Here is a 22,368-nt window from a genome sequence, read left to right as displayed (position 1 = left end):
TAAAATATTCCAACATTATGATGATCCACAGCACACTGCACAAATCACATAAAAGTCTCTGAGAATAAAACATAATTATGAGCTGGTAAAATATGTCACCTGACCTGAAACAACAGGAGGTAAGAAGAAAACACAAGAAGCAAGCCTGCATGTTTGCAGTGGACAGGAAATGTGAACACGTCACACAACTGCTGTGGTCAAAGCTACAGGAGCTGTTTGAGGTTTGTATAAAAGGAAAGGAAGCACAGAGAGGCCACAGTCAGAAGAAACACTCTGGTCTTATCTGTATTAAATGCAGCTTCTCTTTTTATTATTGATGTAAAGTCAAAGTGTTTGAGATCAGCTGAGGATCAGAGTGCAGCAGGGCTGGATGTGAGGATGGGGCACTCTTTGCTCTGCATGACGGGGTTATTGTGTAAGTACATTTGTGACATTGTTTGAATGGCACTGATTAATGAAAGTGTTTCTCATGTGTGAGAATTAGAGTGTATCACTGGTTTGAAGTGTTTATGTGAGAGTTTGAACAAAGCATATTTGTGATGTTTATGAAAGTTACAGACAAATGTTGGCTGGTTCCTTGGTTCAGTTTAGTCTGGAGTATCGTGTTGGATACATCGCTGCTTGTTGCACTTGACTCACTGTTGTGTACAAGTTCATATATTCATAGTGTTTTATGCACAGAAATATTTTGATGAGCAGTAACTGTGTCATGTGAAAACTTATCTTTAAAAAACACTTTTGTCCATTTTGAGTTTGATTTTCTGTCAGTTTGATCCTGATGATGTTTAATCTTTACTTTAGTACTCGGTTCTCTCTTCTACGTTAATGCTGAAGGTGAGAAATGGTTCTTTATTTTCTTCACATTCATATAATATGTATAATTTTAATCTGATATTTTGTATTTCATGCACCATTTTAAATCACATCCTGTTTCTCTGTTTGTGCATCATTTTATTTAAGATACTAAATGGGTTTATAAACAGTGAGTGAGTTAAATCCTGCAGGTCTGTGCAGTCACTCTGTGGTTTTACTCAGAATATTAATTAACTGCTTTAATTTGTTTCATGAAAACACATCTTATTATTTTCAAGTCCAAATGTCACCAGGATGCAGTAAATCTTTTGACTCTTAACAGCAGCAATAAAAATCAGTTCAGCTTCAAAATGACTTTATGCTTCCATCAATCTCTAACTTGATGTGTTTATGTGAACAGTTCCCAATAAGCCCACCGTGATCCTCGAACCATACTGGCCTCAGATATACAGCAGTGAGACAGTCACTGTCAGATGTGAAGGAAGTCAGACGCTGTTTGTATGGAGAGATGGCACATTAATCAGACCTCGAACATCTGAATACAGAATCAGCAGAGCTACTGAGTCTGACAGTGGAGGATACAGCTGCTGCACCATGAGTCTTTCAGTCTGCAGTGACATCTTCACACTGACTGTATCATGTAAGTTGGACACATTTCATTGAGTCATATTGTTCTTTGTTTTAGTTTAGTAACAAAATCAGAGAAAATCGTAACAAACATTAAACACAGATGTGATGATCTCAGTTTCTTCAGTACCTGCACATGTGTAGTTTCCACCACTGCAGCTCAGAATTATGACACAATTATTTTGTTTTTATAATTTATTTGAAGTTGTGGAACAAACATGATCAATAAATACAGAATGAGCAGAGCTGCTGTCTGACGATGGAAAATACAGATGCTGAAAAAAGAAAAGGCTGATCATCAACAGAGAAGAGTTCTGTTATCACATCACAGCCCTGGTTGGGGTCGGGGATAGCATACAGTATGAAAAACATCTGTGTGAATTATGACTGATAAATGCTGCTGACTGTGCACTGGTTATGCATCTTTATGCATATATATTTATGTGATCATGATCCTTAAAACAAACATTTAAATAAAAAACAGATTAACAAAAAATCTGATAATAAGAGCGACCACAATCAACTGGCCTCAGATCAGCTAACAGTGTATAGTTCACCTGTCTCTGCATTTAGGAGTACAGTTTGGTGACAGAGCATAAAAACAGTCTCACCTGATTCTTGATTCACTCTGATAAAGTTTTCATCATGTTATATACATCCAGTGTTAGCTACTGGCTCTCTAGCTGGCTAACAGTTAGCTGAGATACCTGTGCTGTCCTCATGTGTGCTGCTGCCAGTTGTTGATTCTCATCAAATTTGCTTTGAAGTCACTTTTTTTTCTTGTGCTGTTTGTGCCTGTTTGCATCAAGTGTGATGATCACACTGAGATCAGGGACCGACCTACCTGAGAAACCTGAGATCTATTATTGAACTCCATCCATCTTCTTAACCCATCATCCAGGGTCGTGACCTATTAAGCACTTACTGAATTAAAAAAATACATAAATTGTAAATTAATAAAAATAAATTGGATTTTTTTAAATTACTATTGAGTTTTTATGTTGAAATCTTTATTTGTTATATAACAAAGTTTTTCCTGAAGCAACTGACAGTCTGATGTTTGTCTTTCCTGTAACATCAACAGCAAGTAAACCCAGAGCCACACTGACAGCACAAAGTTCAGTCATACCAGCAGGGGGCAGTGTGACACTGAGCTGCTCTGTGGAGGGCTCTGCTGGCTGGAAGTTTGACTGGTTCAGACGTGATTCACAGTTTTCTGGAGCTCAGAAAATAGGAGCTGGAACATCAGAGCACACTATCAGTATTTCAGAAGGAGGCATCTATTACTGCAGAGGAGGGAGAGGACATCCAGTTTTCTCCACAGAGGACAGTGCTGCAGTTACAATTCAGAAACAAGGTGAGGGTGAAATTTTGTTGTGAAATAAAACGAAACATCATGATTAAACTGAAGTAACAATTGATTTATGATTTTTTTCAGTTTAATATTTGTATTTATTTGTTTGTTAGGGAAAGTTTGGGCTGCTGTGAAACTGCAGCACAGCTGGTCTCAGATATTCACTGGTGAGACAATCACTCTCAGATGTGAGATTCAGGGAGGTGAAGGAAAGGTGTGGAAATATGAATGGACAGCACCCAACACAAACAGCCCTCCAACATCCAGTGAATACAGGATCAGCAGAGTTTCAGTGTCCCACAGTGGAGACTACAGATGTCGGGGTAGCAGTGACTATCTCTTAACAGGATGGAGTGATGCCTTCAGACTGACAGTTTCATGTGAGTTGGACCATGATTCATGCTGACATTTCATGTTTTCATGTTTACATCTGTCTTAACAGGAAAACTCCAACAATGATCCAGCTGTCTGCAGGCAGCTCAGGACAACAGTTTTTCTCACTGTGCAAACAGAAAGGAGAGACACCATGGAGGCTCTTAAAATATCAGCAGTTTAAAGAGGAATGTACAGAGATGACAGTTTGATAAGAGAATGATAAATCAGTGAAATCTTTAGTTTGTTAGACAGTCTAATGTGTCACATGCAGGGAAACTAATTTTTTTTAATTACTCTGTTAATGTTTAAAGTGTGATTAGTGCTGTAAGAAATGTATTCTTTATGATGATTTAATTTTTTTAATGGTTTTGTTTCTTCAACAGCAAGTAAACCCAGAGCCACACTGACAGCACAAAGTTCAGTCATACCAGCAGGGGGCAGTGTGACACTGAGCTGCTCTGTGGAGGGCTCTGCTGGCTGGAAGTTTGACTGGTTCAGACGTGATTCAGTCTCTTCTAAAGCTCAGCTCATGAGAGGAAATGAAGCCAACAGAGTTATTAGTGTCTCACAAGGAGGTCTGTACCACTGCAGAGGAGGGAGAGGAGATCCAGTTTACTACACAGAGGACAGCAGTGACGTCACAGTTGTGGAGATTTGTGAGTTTTAAACTTTCTGTTATTTAAGTTTCTCATGTGTTTCATACAAATGTAAAAATAAACATTGTGGCATCAACTCCAAAAAAAAACTGCACATTTATCGCTCATTAGCTGCTGTTAGTCTTTAAATTGTATTGTATTAAATATTTTTGGCCTCTCTCTTTAAATGCTTCTTCACCTTAAACTGACTTTAAGTGGACATGAAAGACTGTGTATTAAGCCATAGAGCCATAAAAACAAACAAACAAACAAACAAACAAACAAAAATAAAGGTTAATCCTGAACATGTTGTTATCCGAGGTCATCAACAGCTCAGCTAACATCAGGTCAGATCAGGGTCGGTAACCCGCGGCTCTTCCGCCCCTCAGCTGTGGCTCCCGCAAGCTTTGGGTGAAAAAAATGAAAAATAAAAGTCCCACACAACATCCCTAACATCTGCAGGAGGAAGTTTACAGAGTGAGAAAAAGAAAAGTGTGTTTATAGCAGCAGCTACTGCAGCCAGAGAGAGTCTGACAGGCCCAGCTGTGAGCCACATGTTAGCATCCAGCTGTTCACTGTGTTCACCGCCTCCAGAGGAAAAAAGTGTGCTGCTGTGACCTTCCCACGCCTCTCTCCATCTCTGCACTTTGCCATAAGTTGACCCAGAGCAGAAAGCTAGTTAGCAGCTACGAGCCAAACTCAGAACACTGAGCATCAGCCAGAGGTCTCCGTGGGTCAGAGCCGTGGATCTGGAGATAAACCTGCCGTTCTGACACTCATGTCAACACGACAAAGTCTGCTTTCCATAAGGAGACAAATTTGTGTTGAAAGTATTACAAACACACACAACATGATCAACAAGCAATGATTTGTGGCTTGAAAGCAGCTCACATTTGTGGATCTGTGTGAAGCTGGCAGTTAAATTAGACTCAAAACCCCACGTGGGCACGAGACGTGATCTGTGCGTGTCAGGTGATTCGTCCACATGTATTTAAGGTGTTGTGAGCTGTGTATTATCATCAGATCTGCTGTTATTGTGCAATAAATATCTTTATGTTTTCGACCCTGAGCTGATGTATTTTATACTCAGGGCTGCCCGTGGCTGCATGAAAACAACAGAAGATGATCGCTCATTGAAACGGACTGAAGACATAATTATATACAAATAGTTTTCATGATTATTCTTCTTATTTTACAATTATTGGACCACAGCTACATTTTATTTACTTATTCTGAACTCAAACAGACCTGCAGAATGATGCTTTATTTAAAGTAGGCCTGCACAGGCCTGTGCTGTTTTTCTCCTCTTTAAAGTTTTGTTAAAAAGTTCTTAAAAGGTAAAAAAGCTCTTCTTATTATTAAGACATCTTGTATTGTATTAAGTATATTTATTATCATCTCTGAATTATGGACGATGAATTTTAAAGAAAGAAATCTGAAAAACAATCTGGACGTTAAAATTTGTGCCTCAATGATCAGCAGTTACTCAGGTTTGTGTCGACACATTTGTACAATAGTTTGTGTGAACTGGAGACCTGAAAAGTTGCACACAAATCACTGCACACATCTGTAAATCTTACTTTCTGCTTGTGAATCATATTATACACAGTTGTACCACTTTCAAGGTAAATTTGTTGCCATAAAAACAAGGATATACTGTCCACCTTCACTCCCTGTCTCTGTAGCTGTAAGTGGTTCTTCAAAGGGAAAATGCAGCTGTTAGCTGTAATGTTAGGATTTGTAGATCACTTTATAAATGTGGAGTGTGTGGAGAACAGGCTGTGTGAGTCAGATACACCAGTGGGCCACCACACATTAAATAAATGTAAACACTGATTTTTAAATCCAACTTCATTTACAGTTAAAGTGTCACCAGGATGCAGTAAATCTTTCTCCTCTGAACAACAGAAAAAAGAAAATCAGGCTTCAAAATGACTTCATGTTTCTATTTGTCTCTAACTGGATATTTTTCTGTGAACAGTTCCCAGTAAGCCCACTGTGACCCTGCAGCCATCCTGGACTCAGATATACAGCGGTGAGACAGTCACTGTCAGATGTGAGATTCAGGGAGGTGAAGGAGCTCAGTGGACGTATGAATGGAGAGCAGCCAAGTTAAACACACCTCCAACATCCAGTGAATACAGAATCATCAGAGCTACTGAGTCTGACAGTGGAGGATACAGCTGCCGGGGCAGAAGGGACTATTTCTTCTCAGAGTGGAGTGATATCATCACACTGACTGTATCATGTAAGATCTTTCATCCAGATTATTTCAAATTACTTATTGTGTTAATCTAACCTTTAATTGGGAAATGAGTCATCTGCCTATTAAATAAAATCACAAATCAGATGTTAATTTATTTATTTTTTATTCTAGTAAACTTTCAAACATGATAACAGACAGTTTTTGTTTATATTACAAAACATATCATTTAACCATTTGTGGACAGGCTGCAGTCTTCAGTGTCCATGAACAGCATCAACATGCTGGTTCAGACGTTTCTTCTCAGGGTAGAAATTATTTCTTTTCTTCTTGTATAAAAATATTTTTAATGTTAGTTTTAATTCAAAATTAATGGTTAAAAACATGTAACACATATAAACATCATAGAAAAAGCAAATGAATGTTTCAGTTCAACAAGCGCTCCAGTCAGACATTAAACTTCAGCAACACTGTGCAGTTATGAAACTTTAATCTGAGTCAAACTGATTTAATCAGCATTAAATAAATCAATGAAATAAACATCACCCCACAGATACAACCTCAGTGAATTATGTCCAGTGTTCACTCAGTGTGGGTGTTAAACTGTGTGACTGGAGTCGTGCTTTGTGGCATCGAGAGCTCAGAACAATCCGTCAGCAACAAACTGAGTATGGATTAAAAAAGTACACTTGGTGACAGACAAACAGGGTATTTTACAACTTTACTTATACTCGATAACACTATAGTTGCTGCTTGTGAATTGAAATGCATTCTGGGATACCTGGCTGCCCCACGTCCACAGTACCACCAGTTCATCGCAGTCGATTGTCTAGTATTGATCTGTGCTGACTTACTCTACATGGTAACCAATCAGATGTTAGACGAGCTGCAGTGGCAGCGTTAAACAAGACCCTCCACAGGTTTTTCACATTTTGGCAAGTTTGGTCTCATGAGGAACACAAACTCCATCTTTAGCTGAATTAAAATCAAAGGACTCCTGTGTGGTTTTATTTTATTGGAGACTTCATTGGAGTCTGTCAGCCTCTCTGATTGTTCAGTTTTCCTCTGTAAATAAGGTGTTTACATTATTCAAAATTACATCATAGAAAACTACCTGAACTTGATGTTGGAACCATGTCAGCGATGGTCACGGTGCTCGAACAATAACAGACACCATTCAGTGTAGAGTGACTTTAGACTATTATTAAAGGGAAAAGTAGAGAGGACACAAACAAACTGACCATGGATTAAACATGGATAAAGTACTTTGTATTTGTAACATTTGTCTTTGAATAGATGAAGAATAAGTCAGAGGGAATCTGTAGTGTAGTTGTGCATGAAGACCGTCTAATGTGTCACATGCAGGTAAATGTTTTCTGTTTGGTGCTAGAAGCTAAATGACTGAGTGAATGTGTAAAGTTTGATCATTACTATTAAGCACTTACTGAAAAAAACAACAAATTGCATATTTCTAAAATGATTCTTGAATTTTTTACTTTCTCTTTAAAATCTTTATTTGTTATATGACAAAGTTTTTCCTGAAGCAACTGACAGTCTGATGTTTGTCTTTCCTGTAACTACAACAGCAAGTAAACCCAGAGCCACACTGACAGCACAAAGTTCAGTCATACCAGCAGGGGGCAGTGTGACACTGAGCTGCTCTGTGGAGGGCTCTGCTGGCTGGAAGTTTGACTGGTTCAGACGTGATTCAGAGTTTTCTGGAGCTCAGAAAATAGGAGCTGGAACATCAGAGCACACGATCAGTATTTCAGGAGGAGGCATCTATTACTGCAGAGGAGGGAGAGGACATCCAGTTTTCTCCACAGAGGACAGTGCTGCAGTTACAATTCAGAAACAAGGTGAGGGTGAAATTTTGTTGTGAAATAAAACGAAACATCATGATTAAACTGAAGTAACAATTGATTTATTATTTTTTCATTTTAATATTTGTGTTTATTTGTTTGTTAGGGAAAGTTTGGGCTGCTGTGAAACTGCAGCACAGCTGGTCTCAGATATTCACTGGTGAGACAATCACTCTCAGATGTGAGATTCAGGGAGGTGAAGGAAAGGTGTGGAAATATGAATGGACAGCACCCAACACAAACAGCCCTCCAACATCCAGTGAATACAGGATCAGCAGAGTTTCAGTGTCCCACAGTGGAGACTACAGATGTCGGGGTAGCAGTGACTATCTCTTAACAGGATGGAGTGATGCCTTCACACTGACAGTTTCATGTGAGTTGGACCATGATTCATGCTGACATTGCATGTTTTCATGTTTACATCTGTCTTAACAGGAAAACTCCAACAATGATCCAGCTGTCTGCAGGCAGCTCAGGACAACAGTTTTTCTCACTGTGCAAACAGAAAGGAGAGACACCATGGAGGCTCTTAAAATATCAGCAGTTTAAAGAGGAATGTACAGAGATGACAGTTTGATAAGAGAATGATAAATCAGTGAAATCTTTAGTTTGTTAGACAGTCTAATGTGTCACATGCAGGGAAACTAATTTTTTTTAATTACTCTGTGAATGTTTAAAGTGTGATTAGTGCTGTAAGAAATGTATTCTTTATGATGATTTAATTTTTTTAATGGTTTTGTTTCTTCAACAGCAAGTAAACCCAGAGCCACACTGACAGCACAAAGTTCAGTCATACCAGCAGGGGGCAGTGTGACACTGAGCTGCTCTGTGGAGGGCTCTGCTGGCTGGAAGTTTGACTGGTTCAGACATGATTCAGTCTCTTCTAAAGCTCAGCTCATGAGAGGAAGTGAAGCAAACGGAGTTATTAGTGTCTCACAAGGAGGTCTGTACCACTGCAGAGGAGGGAGAGGAGATCCAGTTTACTACACAGAGGACAGCAGTGACGTCACAGTTGTGGAGATTTGTGAGTTTTAAACTTTCTGTTATTTAAGTTTCTCATTCATACAAATGTAAAAATAAACATTGTGGCATCAACTCCAAAAAAAAACTGCACATTTATCGCTCATTAGCTGCTGTTAGTCTTTAAATTGTATTGTATTAAATATTTTTGGCCTCTCTCTTTAAATGCTTCTTCACCTTAAACTGACTTTAAGTGGACATGAAAGACTGTGTATTAAGCCATAGAGCCATAAAAACAAACAAACAAACAAACAAACAAACAAACAAAAATAAAGGTTAATCCTGAACATGTTGTTATCCGAGGTCATCAACAGCTCAGCTAACATCAGGTCAGATCAGGGTCGGTAACCCGCGGCTCTTCCGCCCCTCAGCTGTGGCTCCCGCAAGCTTTGGGTGAAAAAAATGAAAAATAAAAGTCCCACACAACATCCCTAACATCTGCAGGAGGAAGTTTACAGAGTGAGAAAAAGAAAAGTGTGTTTATAGCAGCAGCTACTGCAGCCAGAGAGAGTCTGACAGGCCCAGCTGTGAGCCACATGTTAGCATCCAGCTGTTCACTGTGTTCACCGCCTCCAGAGGAAGAAAGTGTGCTGCTGTAACCTTCCCTCGCCTCTCTCCATCTCTGCACTTTGCCATAAGTTGACCCAGAGCAGAAAGCTAGTTAGCAGCTACGAGGCAAACTCAGAACACGGAGCATCAGCCAGAGGTCTCCGTGGGTCAGAGCCGTGGATCTGGAGATAAACCTGCCGTTCTGACACTCATGTCAACATGACAAAGTCTGCTTTCCATAAGGAGACAAATTTGTGTTGAAAGTGTTACAAATGTGCACAATATTATGAACAAGCAATGATTTGTACGCATTTGTTTCACACTGGGACTTGAAAGCAGCTCACATTTGTGGATCTGTGTGAAGCTGGCAGTTAAATTAGACTCAAAACCCCACGTGGGCACGAGACGTGATCTGTGCGTGTCAGGTGATTCGTCCACATGTATTTAAGGTGTTGTGAGCTGTGTATTATCACCAGATATGCTGTTATTGTGCAATAAATATCTTTATGTTTTCGACCCTGAGCTGATGTATTTTATACTCAGGGCTGCCCGTGGCTGCATGAAAACAACAGAAGATGATCGCTCATTGAAATGGACTGAAGACATAATTATATACAAAGAGTTTTCATGATTATTCTTCTTATTTTACAATTATTGGACCACAGCTACATTTTATTTACTTATTCTGAACTCAAACAGACCTGCAGAATGATGCTTTATTTAAAGTAGGCCTGCACAGGCCTGTGCTGTTTTTCTCCTCTTTAAAGTTTTTGTTAAAAAGTTCTTAAAAGGTAAAAAAGCTCTTCTTATTATTAAGACATCTTGTATTTTATTAAGTATATTTATTATCATCTCTGAATTATGGACGATGAATTTTAAAGAAAGAAATCTGAAAAACAATCTGGACGTTAAAATTTGTGCCTCAATGATCAGCAGTTACTCAGGTTTGTGTCGACACATTTGTACAATAGTTTGTGTGAACTGGAGACCTGAAAAGTTGCACACAAATCACTGCACACATCTGTAAATCTTACTTTCTGCTTGTGAATCATATTATACACAGTTGTACCACTTTCAAGGTAAATTTGTTGCCATAAAAACAAGGATATACTGTCCACCTTCACTCCCTGTCTCTGTAGCAGTAAGTGGTTCTTCAAAGGGAAAATGCAGCTGTTAGCTGTAATGTTAGGATTTGTAGATCACTTTATAAATGTGGAGTGTGTGGAGAACAGACTGTGTGAGTCAGATACACCAGTGGGCCACCACACACGTGTACCACACGGTAAATAAATGTAAACACTGATTTTTAAATCCAGCTTCATTTACAGTCAAAGTGTCACCAGGATGCAGTAAATCTTTCTCCTCTGAACAACAGCAAAAAGAAAACCAGGCTTCAAAATGATTTCATGTTTCTATTTGTGTCTAACTGGATATTTTTCTGTGAACAGTTCCCAGTAAGCCCACTGTGACCCTGCAGCCATCCTGGACTCAGATATACAGCGGTGAGACAGTCACTGTCAGATGTGAGATTCAGGGAGGTGAAGGAGCTCAGTGGACGTATGAATGGAGAGCAGCCAAGTTAAACACACCTCCAACATCCAATGAATACAGAATCATCAGAGCTACTGAGTCTGACAGTGGAGGATACAGCTGCCGGGGCAGGAGGGACTATTTCTTCTCAGAGTGGAGTGATATCATCACACTGACTGTATCATGTAAGATCTTTCATCCAGATTATTTCAAATTACTTATTGTGTTAATCTAACCTTTAACTGGGAAAATGAGTCATCTGCCTATTAAATAAAATCACAAATCAGATGTTAATTTATTTATTTTTTATTCTAGTAAACTTTCAAACATGATAACAGACAGTTTGTGTTTATATTACAAAACTGATCATTTAACCATTTGTGGACAGGCTGCAGTCTTCAGTGTCCATGAACAGCATCAACATGCTGGTTCAGACGTTTCTTCTCAGGGTAGAAATTCTTTCTTTTCTTCTTGTATAAAAATATTTTAATGTTAGTTTTAATTCAAAATTAATGTTTAAAAACATGTAACACATATAAACATCAAAGAAAAAGCAAGTGAATGTTTCAGTTCAACAAGCGCTCCAGTCAGACATTAAACTTCAGTAACACTGTGCAGCTATGAAACTTTAATCTGAGTCAAACTGATTTAATCAGCATTAAATAAATCAATGAAATAAACATCACCCCACAGATACAACCTCAGTGAATTATGTCCAGTGTTCACTCAGTGTGGGTGTTAAACTGTGTGACTGGAGTCGTGCTTTGTGGCATCGAGAGCTCAAAACACTCCGTCAGCAACAAACTGACCATGGATTAAAAAAGTACACTTGGTGACAGACAAACAGGGTATTTTAAAACTTTACTTATACTCTATACCACTATAATTACTGCTTGTGAATTGAAATGCATTCTGGGATACCTGGCTGCCTCACGTCCACAGTACCACCAGTTCATCGCAGTCGTATTGATCTGTGCTGACTTACTCTACATGGTAACCAATCAGATGTTAGACGAGCTGCAGTGGCAGCGTTAAACAAGACCCTCCACAGGTTGATCACATTTTGGCAAATTTGGTCTCACGAGGAACACAAACTCCATCTTTAGCTGAATTAAACTCAAAGGACTCCTGTGTGGTTTTATTTTATTGGAGACTTCATTGGAGTCTGTCAGCCTCTCTGATTGTTGAGTTTTGCTCTGTAAATAAGATGTTTACATTATTCAAAATTACATCATAGAAAACTACATGAACTTGATGTTGGAACCATGTCAGCGATGGTCACGGTGCTCGAACAATAACAGACACCATTCAGTGTAGTGTGACTTTAGACTATTATTAAAGGGAAAAGTAGAGAGGACACAAACACACTGACCATGGATTAAACATGGATAAAGTACTTTGTATTTGTAACATTTGTCTTTGAATAGATGAAGAATAAGTCAGAGGGAATCTGTAGTGTAGTTGTGCATGAAGACCGTCTAATGTGTCACATGCAGGTAAATGTTTTCTGTTTGGTGCTAGAAGCTAAATGACTGAGTGAATGTGTAAAGTTTGATCATTACTATTAAGCACTTACTGAAAAAAACAACAAATTGCATATTTCTAAAACGATTCTTGATTTTTTTTACTTTCTCTTTAAAATCTTTATTTATTGTAACAAAGTTTTTCCTGAAGCAACTGACAGTCTGATGTTTGTCTTTCCTGTAACCTCAACAGCAAGTAAACCCAGAGCCACACTGACAGCACAAAGTTCAGTCATACCAGCAGGGGGCAGTGTGACACTGAGCTGCTCTGTGGAGGGCTCTGCTGGCTGGAAGTTTGACTGGTTCAGACGTGATTCAGAGTTTTCTGGAGCTCAGAAAATAGGAGCTGGACCATCAGAGCACACGATCAGTATTTCAGAAGGAGGCATCTATTACTGCAGAGGAGGGAGAGGAGATCCAGTTTTCTCCACAGAGGACAGTGCTGCAGTTACAATTCAGAAACTAGGTGAGGGTGAAATCTTGTTGTGAAATAAAACGAAACATCATGATTAAACTGAAGTAACAATTGATTTATGATTTTTTCAATTTAATATTTGTGTTTATTTGTTTGTTAGGGAAAGTTTTGGCTGCTGTGAAACTGCAGCACAGCTGGTCTCAGATATTCACTGGTGAGACAATCACTGTCAGATGTGAGATTCAGGGAGGTGAAGGAAAGGTGTGGAAATATGAATGGACAGCACCCAACACAAACAGCCCTCCAACATCCAGTGAATACAGGATCAGCAGAGTTTCAGTGTCCCACAGTGGAGACTACAGATGTCGGGGTAGCAGTGACTATCTCTTAACAGGATGGAGTGATGCCTTCACACTGACAGTTTCATGTGAGTTGGACCATGATTCATGCTGACATTTAATGTTTTCATGTTTACATCTGTCTTAACAGGAAAACTCCAACAATGATCCAGCTGTCTGCAGGCAGCTCAGGACAACAGTTTTTCTCACTGTGCAAACAGAAAGGAGAGACACCATGGAGGCTCTTAAAATATCAGCAGTTTAAAGAGGAATGTGCAGAGATGACAGTTTGATAAGAGAATGATAAATCAGTGAAATCTTTAGTTTGTTAGACAGTCTAATGTGTCACATGCAGGTAGGGATGGGAATGGATAACAATTGATTGATTCTCATTGGCTCCACTTTGAGAGTCGCCACCATCTCTAAGCAGAATATCAAAGACATTCATGCAGATTAGAGGCTGTGAGGTCAAATGTTTGTGCATGTTGGAGGTATTTCCCCTCTTTGTTGTGATCAGTGTTGGGATCATTTCTCAAAAATGTAAAGCAAAAAAGCTCTTACACAAAATCAGCACAAAGAGACCTTACATCGGTTGTCATGGTGATTCTACAGTAGAAACATGAACAGGTAGAAATGGAGCTGCAGCCTGACTGCTCATCAGTTTGTTAGGATGAAGTTCATCACTCTTGGTTATTTGCTAGCTTAGCATTAGCATGCTATCCGTGCAGGTGCTTTAAAGAGCTCCAACAAAAACTACTTTGTTTCTGTTTGTAGATAAATTAATCAGTGAAAGTTTAAAGTTTGATCAGTGCTGTAACAAGTTTATTCTTGAGGGTGATTTAATGTTTTACTTATTTTGTTTCTTCAACAGCAAGTAAACCCAGAGCCACACTGACAGCACAAAGTTCAGTCATACCAGCAGGGGGCAGTGTGACACTGAGCTGCTCTGTGGAGGGCTCTGCTGGCTGGAAGTTTGACTGGTTCAGACGTGATTCAGTCTCTTCTAAAGATCAGCTCATGAGAGGAAATGAAGCAAACAGAGTTATTAGTGTCTCACAAGGAGGTCTGTACCACTGCAGAGGAGGGAGAGGAGATCCAGTTTACTACACAGAGGACAGCAGTGACGTCACAGTTACAGAAACTTGTGAGTTTAATTATTTTATTTCTACCAGAGTAAGAGGTCATTATGTAATGTGTGCTAACAACTTTATCTAATAGCTGTGAGTTTATTAACCCTTAAATAAGAAAATAAATAAGAAAAATGAGATCTTGCAGTGAAAAGTTTCAGATTTTGTTTTAATAACAAACAACAAAACAATTGTTTCTGTGTTACAGTGTTGATGTAAACACCAGCCGTACCTGCAGGTGTAAACATGAGACTGTGCTGTAACAATGTAAACACTGTATATGAGAGCTGTGTTGGATCTGATTGTTCAGTGTTCAGCATGGTGATGGCTGAGGGATCAAAGCTGTTCCTTAGTTTGTTAGTTTTTGTCTTTATGGCTCTGAAATGTCTGCCTGAAGGTAGACGTTCACACAGTGCATGACCTGGGTGAGATGGATCCTGAAAGATTTTCTTCGTGTTCCTGAGACTGCGGGAGCTGTGCAGGTCTTCAAGTGAGGGCAAAGGATGGCTGACTATCCTCTGGGTGACCTGTATAACCCTGTGGAGCTAATTCCTCTGTGCTACTGTGCAGCTGTGCTATACAGTTCTTCATGTAGCACAGTATGCTATCAAAAACCAGCTACAGGTCAGGGTGTTTGAAAATATCTCAGTGCATCCTGATGAAACAATCCTGCCTCTGGACAGGTTTTGACTGTCTTTGTGCTGATTGTAGCTATTTTACTAAGTGGGATGTGGCCGTGATCAAAAACAGTTATCTGTGGTCAGACTTCCTGAGGTGTGGTTTAAACCTGTAGCCTGTTTGAGGTTGATTTTTTTTTTCACTCACGTTACTCTCATGTTTTAAACATCAGAATTTTTATGTTTCTATTTGTCTCTAACTGGATATTTGTCTGTGAACAGTTCCCAGTAAGCCCACTGTGACCCTGCAGCCATCCTGGACTCAGATATACAGCGGTGAGACAGTCACTGTCAGATGTGAGATTCAGGGAGGTGAAGGAGCTCAGTGGACGTATGAATGGAGAGCAGCCAAGTTAAACACACCTCCAACATCCAATGAATACAGAATCATCAGAGCTACTGAGTCTGACAGTGGACGATACAGCTGCCGGGGCAGAAGGGACTATTTCTTCTCAGAGTGGAGTGATATCATCACACTGACTGTATCATGTAAGATCTTTCATCCAGAGTATCTAAATAAGGAAAAAGCACTTCTTCTTTCTTACAGCTTTATAACTGTCTTTCATGTTGGTCAGTAAAATGTTTAGTTTTTATTCCAACAACAAAAACCTGAACAGCAGCTTTTTATTCACAGTGAAGAGAACAAAACATATGAGAGTAACTTCTCTGCTGTGCAGCTCTAATACATGAAAGATGAAATGCAGAACAAATGCTGAATCTGTCTCAGCTGCTCCACCACATCCACTAAGAAACATTAAATCCACTGATTGTTCCTCATGTGTGTTTTTAACTTAGAAATGCAGCAAATTAAATATGAAAGATTAGTGTTGTGTTTGTGTGATAGTTGTACAGTTTGTTGCAGCTTCACCATTAAAGTTATGTGAAATTTATTATTTCCATATTTCCACCAAGTTATTTCAACTGGTTTGATTCAGTCATTGACTTTTGTTCTTTTTCTAAACTGAACTGCAGATAAACCAAAGGCCAAACTGAGAGCTGATAACACAGCTGTTCCAGTAGGGGGCAGTGTGACCCTGACCTGCTCTGTGAGCCCATCATCATCATCTGGATGGAAATACTACTGGTACAGAGATGAGAAATCCTCTGAAGCCCTGACCACACAAGATGCAGTTTTCCACTCAAATGGACAAATCAGTGTCTCACAGGAAGGACTCTACAGGTGCAGAGGAGGAAGAGGAAACCCAGTTTACTACACAGAGGACAGCCAGTCAGTCAGGATTGGGAAAACTGGTGAGTTTAACATGAAGTCAGATAAATTCCTGATTAAGGAGGAAGATGAAGAACAAAAGGCATTAACATTTTTGACATTCATGTGTTTTTATTGTACTTTCTTGAACAGTAACAGCCTCAAACAGACCTGTTGTGACTCTGTATCCAAACTGGTCTGAGATATACAGAGGAGAGACGATCACTGTCAGATGTGAGATCCATGGAGGAGACACTGAGTGGGATTATGAGTGGGAAACAAACAGCATGATAAAAGCTCCAAATCAAAATGAATACAGGATTAGATCTGCTTCATCATCCAACAGTGGAAACTATCGCTGTAAGAGCAGAATGAAAAGTTCACAGCATGAAACAACAGAGTGGAGTGATTCAGTCACACTGACAGTTTCTGACAGTAAGTAGAGTCATAGTTCATTTAACCTGGAAATAGAAACAGTTTGTAAAAATGTGTTTTTATTAGTACATGTTGAGATATTTGACATGTTTAGATAGTCTCACTCTTAAAGTTCATCATAAATATTTGTGAGTCAACATTTTGGTGACATTGAATTCAGAGTTAAGAGACGAAAGATTGAGAGAAAATCTTTGTTGAACAGATGAACCCCGTCCTGTCCTCACTGTGTCTCCATCATGGCTGAGTCCTGGAGCCTCAGTAACTCTGAACTGTGAGGTTGAACATCCGTCTGCAGGATGGAGCTTCTACTGGTATAAAGCTGTTCCTGATCTATCAGAGAAATCCTCCAGTTATGAGCTGCTACCTGATGGCAGTGGGACTGCACAGGACTCCTACATCATTCATGGACAGACACACACAGCAGGATATGTGTGCAGAGCTGGAAGAGGAGACCCAGAGTATCACACTGATCACAGTCAACCAAAGTTTGTCTGGTCTGCAGGTCAGTCTGTCTAATAAGTTGTGTCATCACTGTAATCCACCAAGGTTCAGCTCATTATTTTTTTTCTAATAATAATTTGACATTTTTTGTTCCTAATGTCTCTGTACTTTGTCTCTTCACTGCATGTTGTTTCCAGATGTTCATTCAGCAGCGTCTCTCACAGTGAGTCCTGACAGAGTGCAACACTTCACCTCTGACTCTGTCTCACTGACCTGTGAGGGAAACTTCACTGAGTGGAGAGTGAGGAAGTTCTCTGAGGACGGCCGACTGTACTCTGACTGTAGGAGAATGACTGGATCCACATGTGACATCAACACATCAAAGTCAGATACTGCAGTGTACTGGTGTGAGTCTGGATCAGGAGAGTTCAGCAGTGCAGTCAACATCACTGTACAGAGTATGTTATTATACATTTACTTCTTGGATTTGGATGATTTAGACGTCACATGAACATTTGTCCTAGCTTTGCTGTATGTGAAGTCATTTCATGTGTGAAAAATAAAACACATACAGCAGTTTTTAAATACACAAGATCAGATCTTCATGATGAACATTTGTACAATCTGTTCTTTTTATTGTTTGTCAGCTTTTTCTCAAAGTGTGCAGCAGCTGATGTGACTGAAACAATTGTGTGTGATTGTGTCACAGATGATGGTAATGGTCCTATCCTGGTGAGTCCTGTTCATCCTGTGACTGAGGGAGCTTCTGTTAGTCTGAGCTGCAGTTTGAGAAAAACACAAAAAATACTTTCCAATGTGTTTTTCTATCACAATGACAAACTTATTGAAAATGATCCCCGAGGGGAGCTGAAGATCTCTGCAGTGTCAAAGTCTGATGAAGGTTTCTACAAGTGTCAGTACTCAGGAAGAGAGTCAGCACAGAGCTGGATGTCAGTTAAAGGTGAGCAGGATCAAAACATTTGATGGATTTTTATAAATGAGTTTTGTTTTAAGGCTTGAAGTCACCTCGCTTTATTTTCTGAGAACTTTCCTAAAATGATTTTATGAATTATAAAGTATAATTAAACTTTATTGTTTGTTGTCACAGTAACTGTGTCAGGAGCTGACAGCTCTTCATCTCCTGTGTGGTTGATTGTTCGACTGGTTTGTGGAGTCTCTCTCATTATTATTCTCCTGCTCTTGTTGTATCGCTGCACAACAACCAACAGTGAGACCTTTTCCTTTACTTAACACAAACTCATTATCCTTCAAAGACACAAATCCATCATGAGGTTCATTTAAAAGCAAAAGTCTTATTTTACATTTTTAATAAAGGTGCTGTTAATGAGCAGACGTTTAATCAACACCATCAGCAGCAAGTGTACTCCTCTCTTCTTGCTGGTTAGTTTTTCATCCAGTTATAATATTATACTGCTGTTTGCAACAAGACTGTACTTATTAAATCTGCTGCAGCTTTTAATATAAATATTATTTTCAATAATATTTGGTTTTTAAAATAGCATCACAGACATGAGGTGACTGATTTTCTCTGACCTGCAGGTGATCGTTGTGGCTATGAGATAATCAGAAGGTCTGAAAACTCTGAAAATGGTAAAGTATAAACTTTCATTAATATTGAGCTTGTGGACGCTGGATGATTATATAATAACTGTGTTTAACATTGAAGTCCATGCGTCCAACTATTTTCTTACACTTGGGACCAGGTCGTGGGGGCAGCATCCTAAACAGAGAGGCCACATCCTCCAGCTTGTCTGGGGGAACACCAAGGCTTCCCACACCAGCCGAGAGATATAATCTCTTCAGCATTTCCTTGTTTTGCCCCAGGGTCTCCTCACAGTGGGACATGCCTGAAAAACATCACACATGAGGCATCCTTGTCAGATGCCTGAACCACCTCAAATGTGGTTCTACTCTGAGAACTGAGAGCTTCACTTTTACGGTCAGTTCTCTCTTCATTTTGACGTACCGGTACAGTGGACGTAGCGCCAATCTACTCCCCTCTCCTCCTGCGAGTGGTGGGCCTATAGGAGGGTGGACCCATGTCCTTTTTTTGGGCTATGCCCAAAAAATGCCCATGGACCAATGCCTGGCCACCAGGTGCTTGCTCATAGGCACCCTCCCCAGGCCTTGCTTCATGGGACCCCATTAACCCTTTCAAGGGCAGAGTGAACTGTTCCTTTCATTCAGGTTTTTTTTATTATTCTTTGTCTGGTCCTGGGTGAGGGACCGGATAAAATTTGCCATGGGAGACCCTACCAGGAGGCACCCCCCCCCCCCCCCCCCTCCTCCTCCTCCAACAACAACAGAGCCCCTGGGATCCATGGGACACACAAACCCCTCCAACATAATAATTTAGAGATTCACGGAAGGGAACATTAACATCAGTAAGATTATTATTTCATTGCTGCCAATGTCGCATCTGTGATTCAGCTCAAAGTCATTAACAAGACAAGTGAGTGCACAAAATGTGAGATTTTAAATGCAAAATATACATTGGTAATTAGAGATGGGTATTGATAAGATTTTCACGATTCCGATTCCATTTTCGATTCTGTTTAACGATTCGATTCTTTATCGATTCTCTTATTGATTCTTTTTTTAAAAAAAGAAGAACACTAAGGTCGATTAGCTTAGAACTTTGTTTTATATCTTCTCTTTGAACAAGATAGAAATTTAGGAGTAACATGGCCTTACAAACCCAACAGTGAGATCTTAAGAGATCCAGTCTATGGCTCTTCAATGGGGTGTCACAGGGTCCCCGGGGAAAAAAAATGTAAAATAATAAAATAAACATTCTTCTGTAGCAATAACAAAGTATAACATAAATTATTCTGTAGCAATTACACAAGAATATCCAGTAATGTCCCTGCCTACAATTAAATACAGTCACTTACCGAAAATCGGGGGCATCTGCTGTGGTAAATGGGTGCAAGCCATCCATCCATCCATTCGCTTCCGCTTATCCTTTTCAGGGTCGCGGGGGGCGCTGGAGCCTATCCCAGCTGTCATAGGGCGAGAGGCGGGGTACACCCGGGACAGGTCGCAGGGCCAACGCACAGGGACAGACAACCATTCACACTCACATTCACACCTAGTGGCAATTTGGATTATCCAATTAACCTATCCCCACAAACTGCATGTCTTTGGACGGTGGGAGGAAGCCGGAGTACCCGGAGGGAACCCACGCAAACACGGGGAGAACATGCAAACTCCACACAGAAAGACCCCGGCCTGATGTTGGAATTGAACTCAGGACCTTCATGCTGTGCAGCAACAGTGCTAGCCACTGTGCTACCTCTCTCTTACCACAAACTTAGTCACTGCTCAGTGACATTCGTCTATCCTGGCCTGAAAGGAGACGCTACCAGTAGACTGCAGCGAGAACTGCAAGCATCTGAGCCAGCCAGACTCTGTCTGTCTCACCATGGTCACCTAAATGAACAGTAATAGCAGGTTTTGTAATAAGGCAGATTGCGCTAACATAATATGGACTGTTAGTTGATTATTTACCTGCCGTGTTAACGGGAGAGGACGTGCAAACGTTACCGCTGCTGCTGGGTTGAGATTCACGAGTCCGTAGCGGAATTAAAATCACGACATTCATTTAAGGTCATCGCGTGTTTTGTGAGCAAATGCTTTTGCATATTCGTAGTGTTTCCTCCCTTAAATGAAATATCTACTTTGCAAGTATTGCAAGTTGCCCTGTTGTCATCCGTTCTCATAAAGTATAATCAAACTTTTGAGCATTTAAGCCGCTTAGGCGCCGTTTCCTGCCAGATAAATGACGCTCCGCAACGTGGTGAGGCCATTCGGGGCGACTGGAATCGATAAGGGAATCGTTTGCAAAAATGTCAAACAATTCCAAGGAATTGAAACAGTGGGAACCGGTTCTCAACAAGAACCGGTTTTCGATACCCATTCCTATTGGTAATTATTCTCACTGATAATAAATGCATTTAAGCAGAGAACAGAAGGTGTTTGTTTTGAAATGCTTTCATTTGATCACCTCAACAGGGCAAGATGGTGACGCAGAGGAGAGCTCTGACTACAATAATGTCAATCTGTCAGGGTGCTGGGTCGTTGACCAAAGATTCTGAGGTTATTTTGCTTTTGTGAGTCTCTCTGTGAAAGTGTGAAGATGGTCTAAGTTTAAGTTTATACAGTTTAAGCAGGAGTTTAGTTCTTTCTGTGTTTCTGAGTTTTCTTGATTTCCAGTTTATGGTTTGTTGTCTGTGAGGTTCCACTTGTGTGTTTGTCTCATCCCTGTGTCGCTTATGAGAGTCTGTCGTGTCATCCATGTCTCTGCTCACTCGCCCTCCGTGTGTCTTAGTTGTGTCAGTGTGTTTTGTCTTCTTCTTGTGTTTCGTCTTTTGTCTCTCTGTTTGTTTATCCCTGTTTCTGCATCAAGCTCGTGCGTTCGTGTCCTTACTGTTTTATTTTGACAGCATTTCATCCCGTGTTCAGTGTGTTTGGTTTGGCTTCCCTGTCTCGTTATATTCAATTCATCAGAGCTGTTTTCCAATGTGTTTCCACTTCACTGATCATCTCTCAATCCTTCCAAGGTGTTTCAAGGTATTCCCAGTGTTCCACATTTTCTGTTAGTTTAAGTTTTAGCTTTCCCAGCTTAGTTTTTTTTTCTTTATTTATTTTTGGTTAACCTGATTTGGTTCTTGTTTGTTGGCCATGAAAAACGTTTCTTTGTTAAAATTTTGATTTTGTCTCTCGTTGTCTGCATTTGGGTCCTTACAAAGAGCCACAGAGTCTGCAGCCACAGATTGTGACAAAATCCAAATTCAGCCACAGCTCTAAAGTCTTAACAGCAGCTCTTTAGCTGTTTTTTCTCTTTAAAGTCTCTTAAATACTTGAAGTCACTTTGAGTGAAAAGGAGAAGATTTTGAATTCAAAGCAATGATCCTGATGCCTGAGTTTATATTTCCTTCAGAAAGAATTGTTTAGTGTGTTTCACTTGTTTCTCTCCCCTTAGATAATAATTTCTATTTACTTTAATGTACTGTAGATCTTTTTTTTAATCTTTTTAATTGTTTATTTTATTTGTAATATATTATAAATGTCTTTCTGTGAAGCACTTTACAACTTTGTTAATAAAAGTGTGATATAAATAAAGTGTGTTGTTGTTGTTGTGTGTCAGACTGAGAGTACATGTTACAGCTGTTCAGTGTTGTGCATGAATCCACTGAAAGAGAGCTTTCATTTAA

At 39.8% G+C, this 22,368-nt stretch overlaps 1 protein-coding gene across 1 annotated transcript; it reads left to right on the top strand.

Annotated features, from left to right (window-relative positions):
* The first annotated feature begins 378 nt into the window (after nt 1-378).
* LOC146579909 (basement membrane-specific heparan sulfate proteoglycan core protein-like) lies at nt 379-18,794 on the top strand. The gene is made up of 19 exons (XM_085265611.1): nt 379-415; nt 802-834; nt 2,525-2,797; nt 2,914-3,174; nt 3,553-3,825; nt 5,786-6,052; nt 7,594-7,866; nt 7,976-8,242; nt 8,621-8,893; nt 10,887-11,153; nt 12,685-12,963; nt 13,067-13,333; nt 15,271-15,537; nt 16,893-17,192; nt 17,329-17,589; nt 17,841-18,092; nt 18,240-18,359; nt 18,467-18,532; nt 18,692-18,794. The coding sequence occupies exons 1-19, from the start codon at nt 379-381 to the stop codon at nt 18,751-18,753; spliced, it is 4,098 nt and encodes a 1,365-aa protein (XP_085121737.1). The 3' UTR covers nt 18,754-18,794.
* The last annotated feature ends 3,574 nt before the right edge of the window (nt 18,795-22,368 follow it).

The sequence above is a fragment of the Mchenga conophoros genome, linkage group LG3 (assembly GCF_057382185.1).
Source record: "Mchenga conophoros isolate Kocher_MC1m ecotype Shallow Benthic linkage group LG3, M_conophoros_male_GT1.1, whole genome shotgun sequence".
Lineage (NCBI taxonomy): Eukaryota > Metazoa > Chordata > Actinopteri > Cichliformes > Cichlidae > Mchenga > Mchenga conophoros.
Note: the sequence above shows the minus strand (reverse complement) of the source record. Positions and strands in the feature narration are given on the sequence as shown.

Excerpts from the sequence above, each read along its gene's own strand:
- LOC146579909 (XM_085265611.1), top strand. The coding sequence starts at position 379 with ATGGGGCACTCTTTGCTCTGCATGACGGGGTTATTGT. Across the intron at positions 3,826-5,785 it reads CGTCACAGTTGTGGAGATTT|TTCCCAGTAAGCCCACTGTG; the intron begins GTGAGTTTTAAA and ends TTCTGTGAACAG. Across the intron at positions 15,538-16,892 it reads CATCACACTGACTGTATCAT|ATGAACCCCGTCCTGTCCTC; the intron begins GTAAGATCTTTC and ends TTTGTTGAACAG.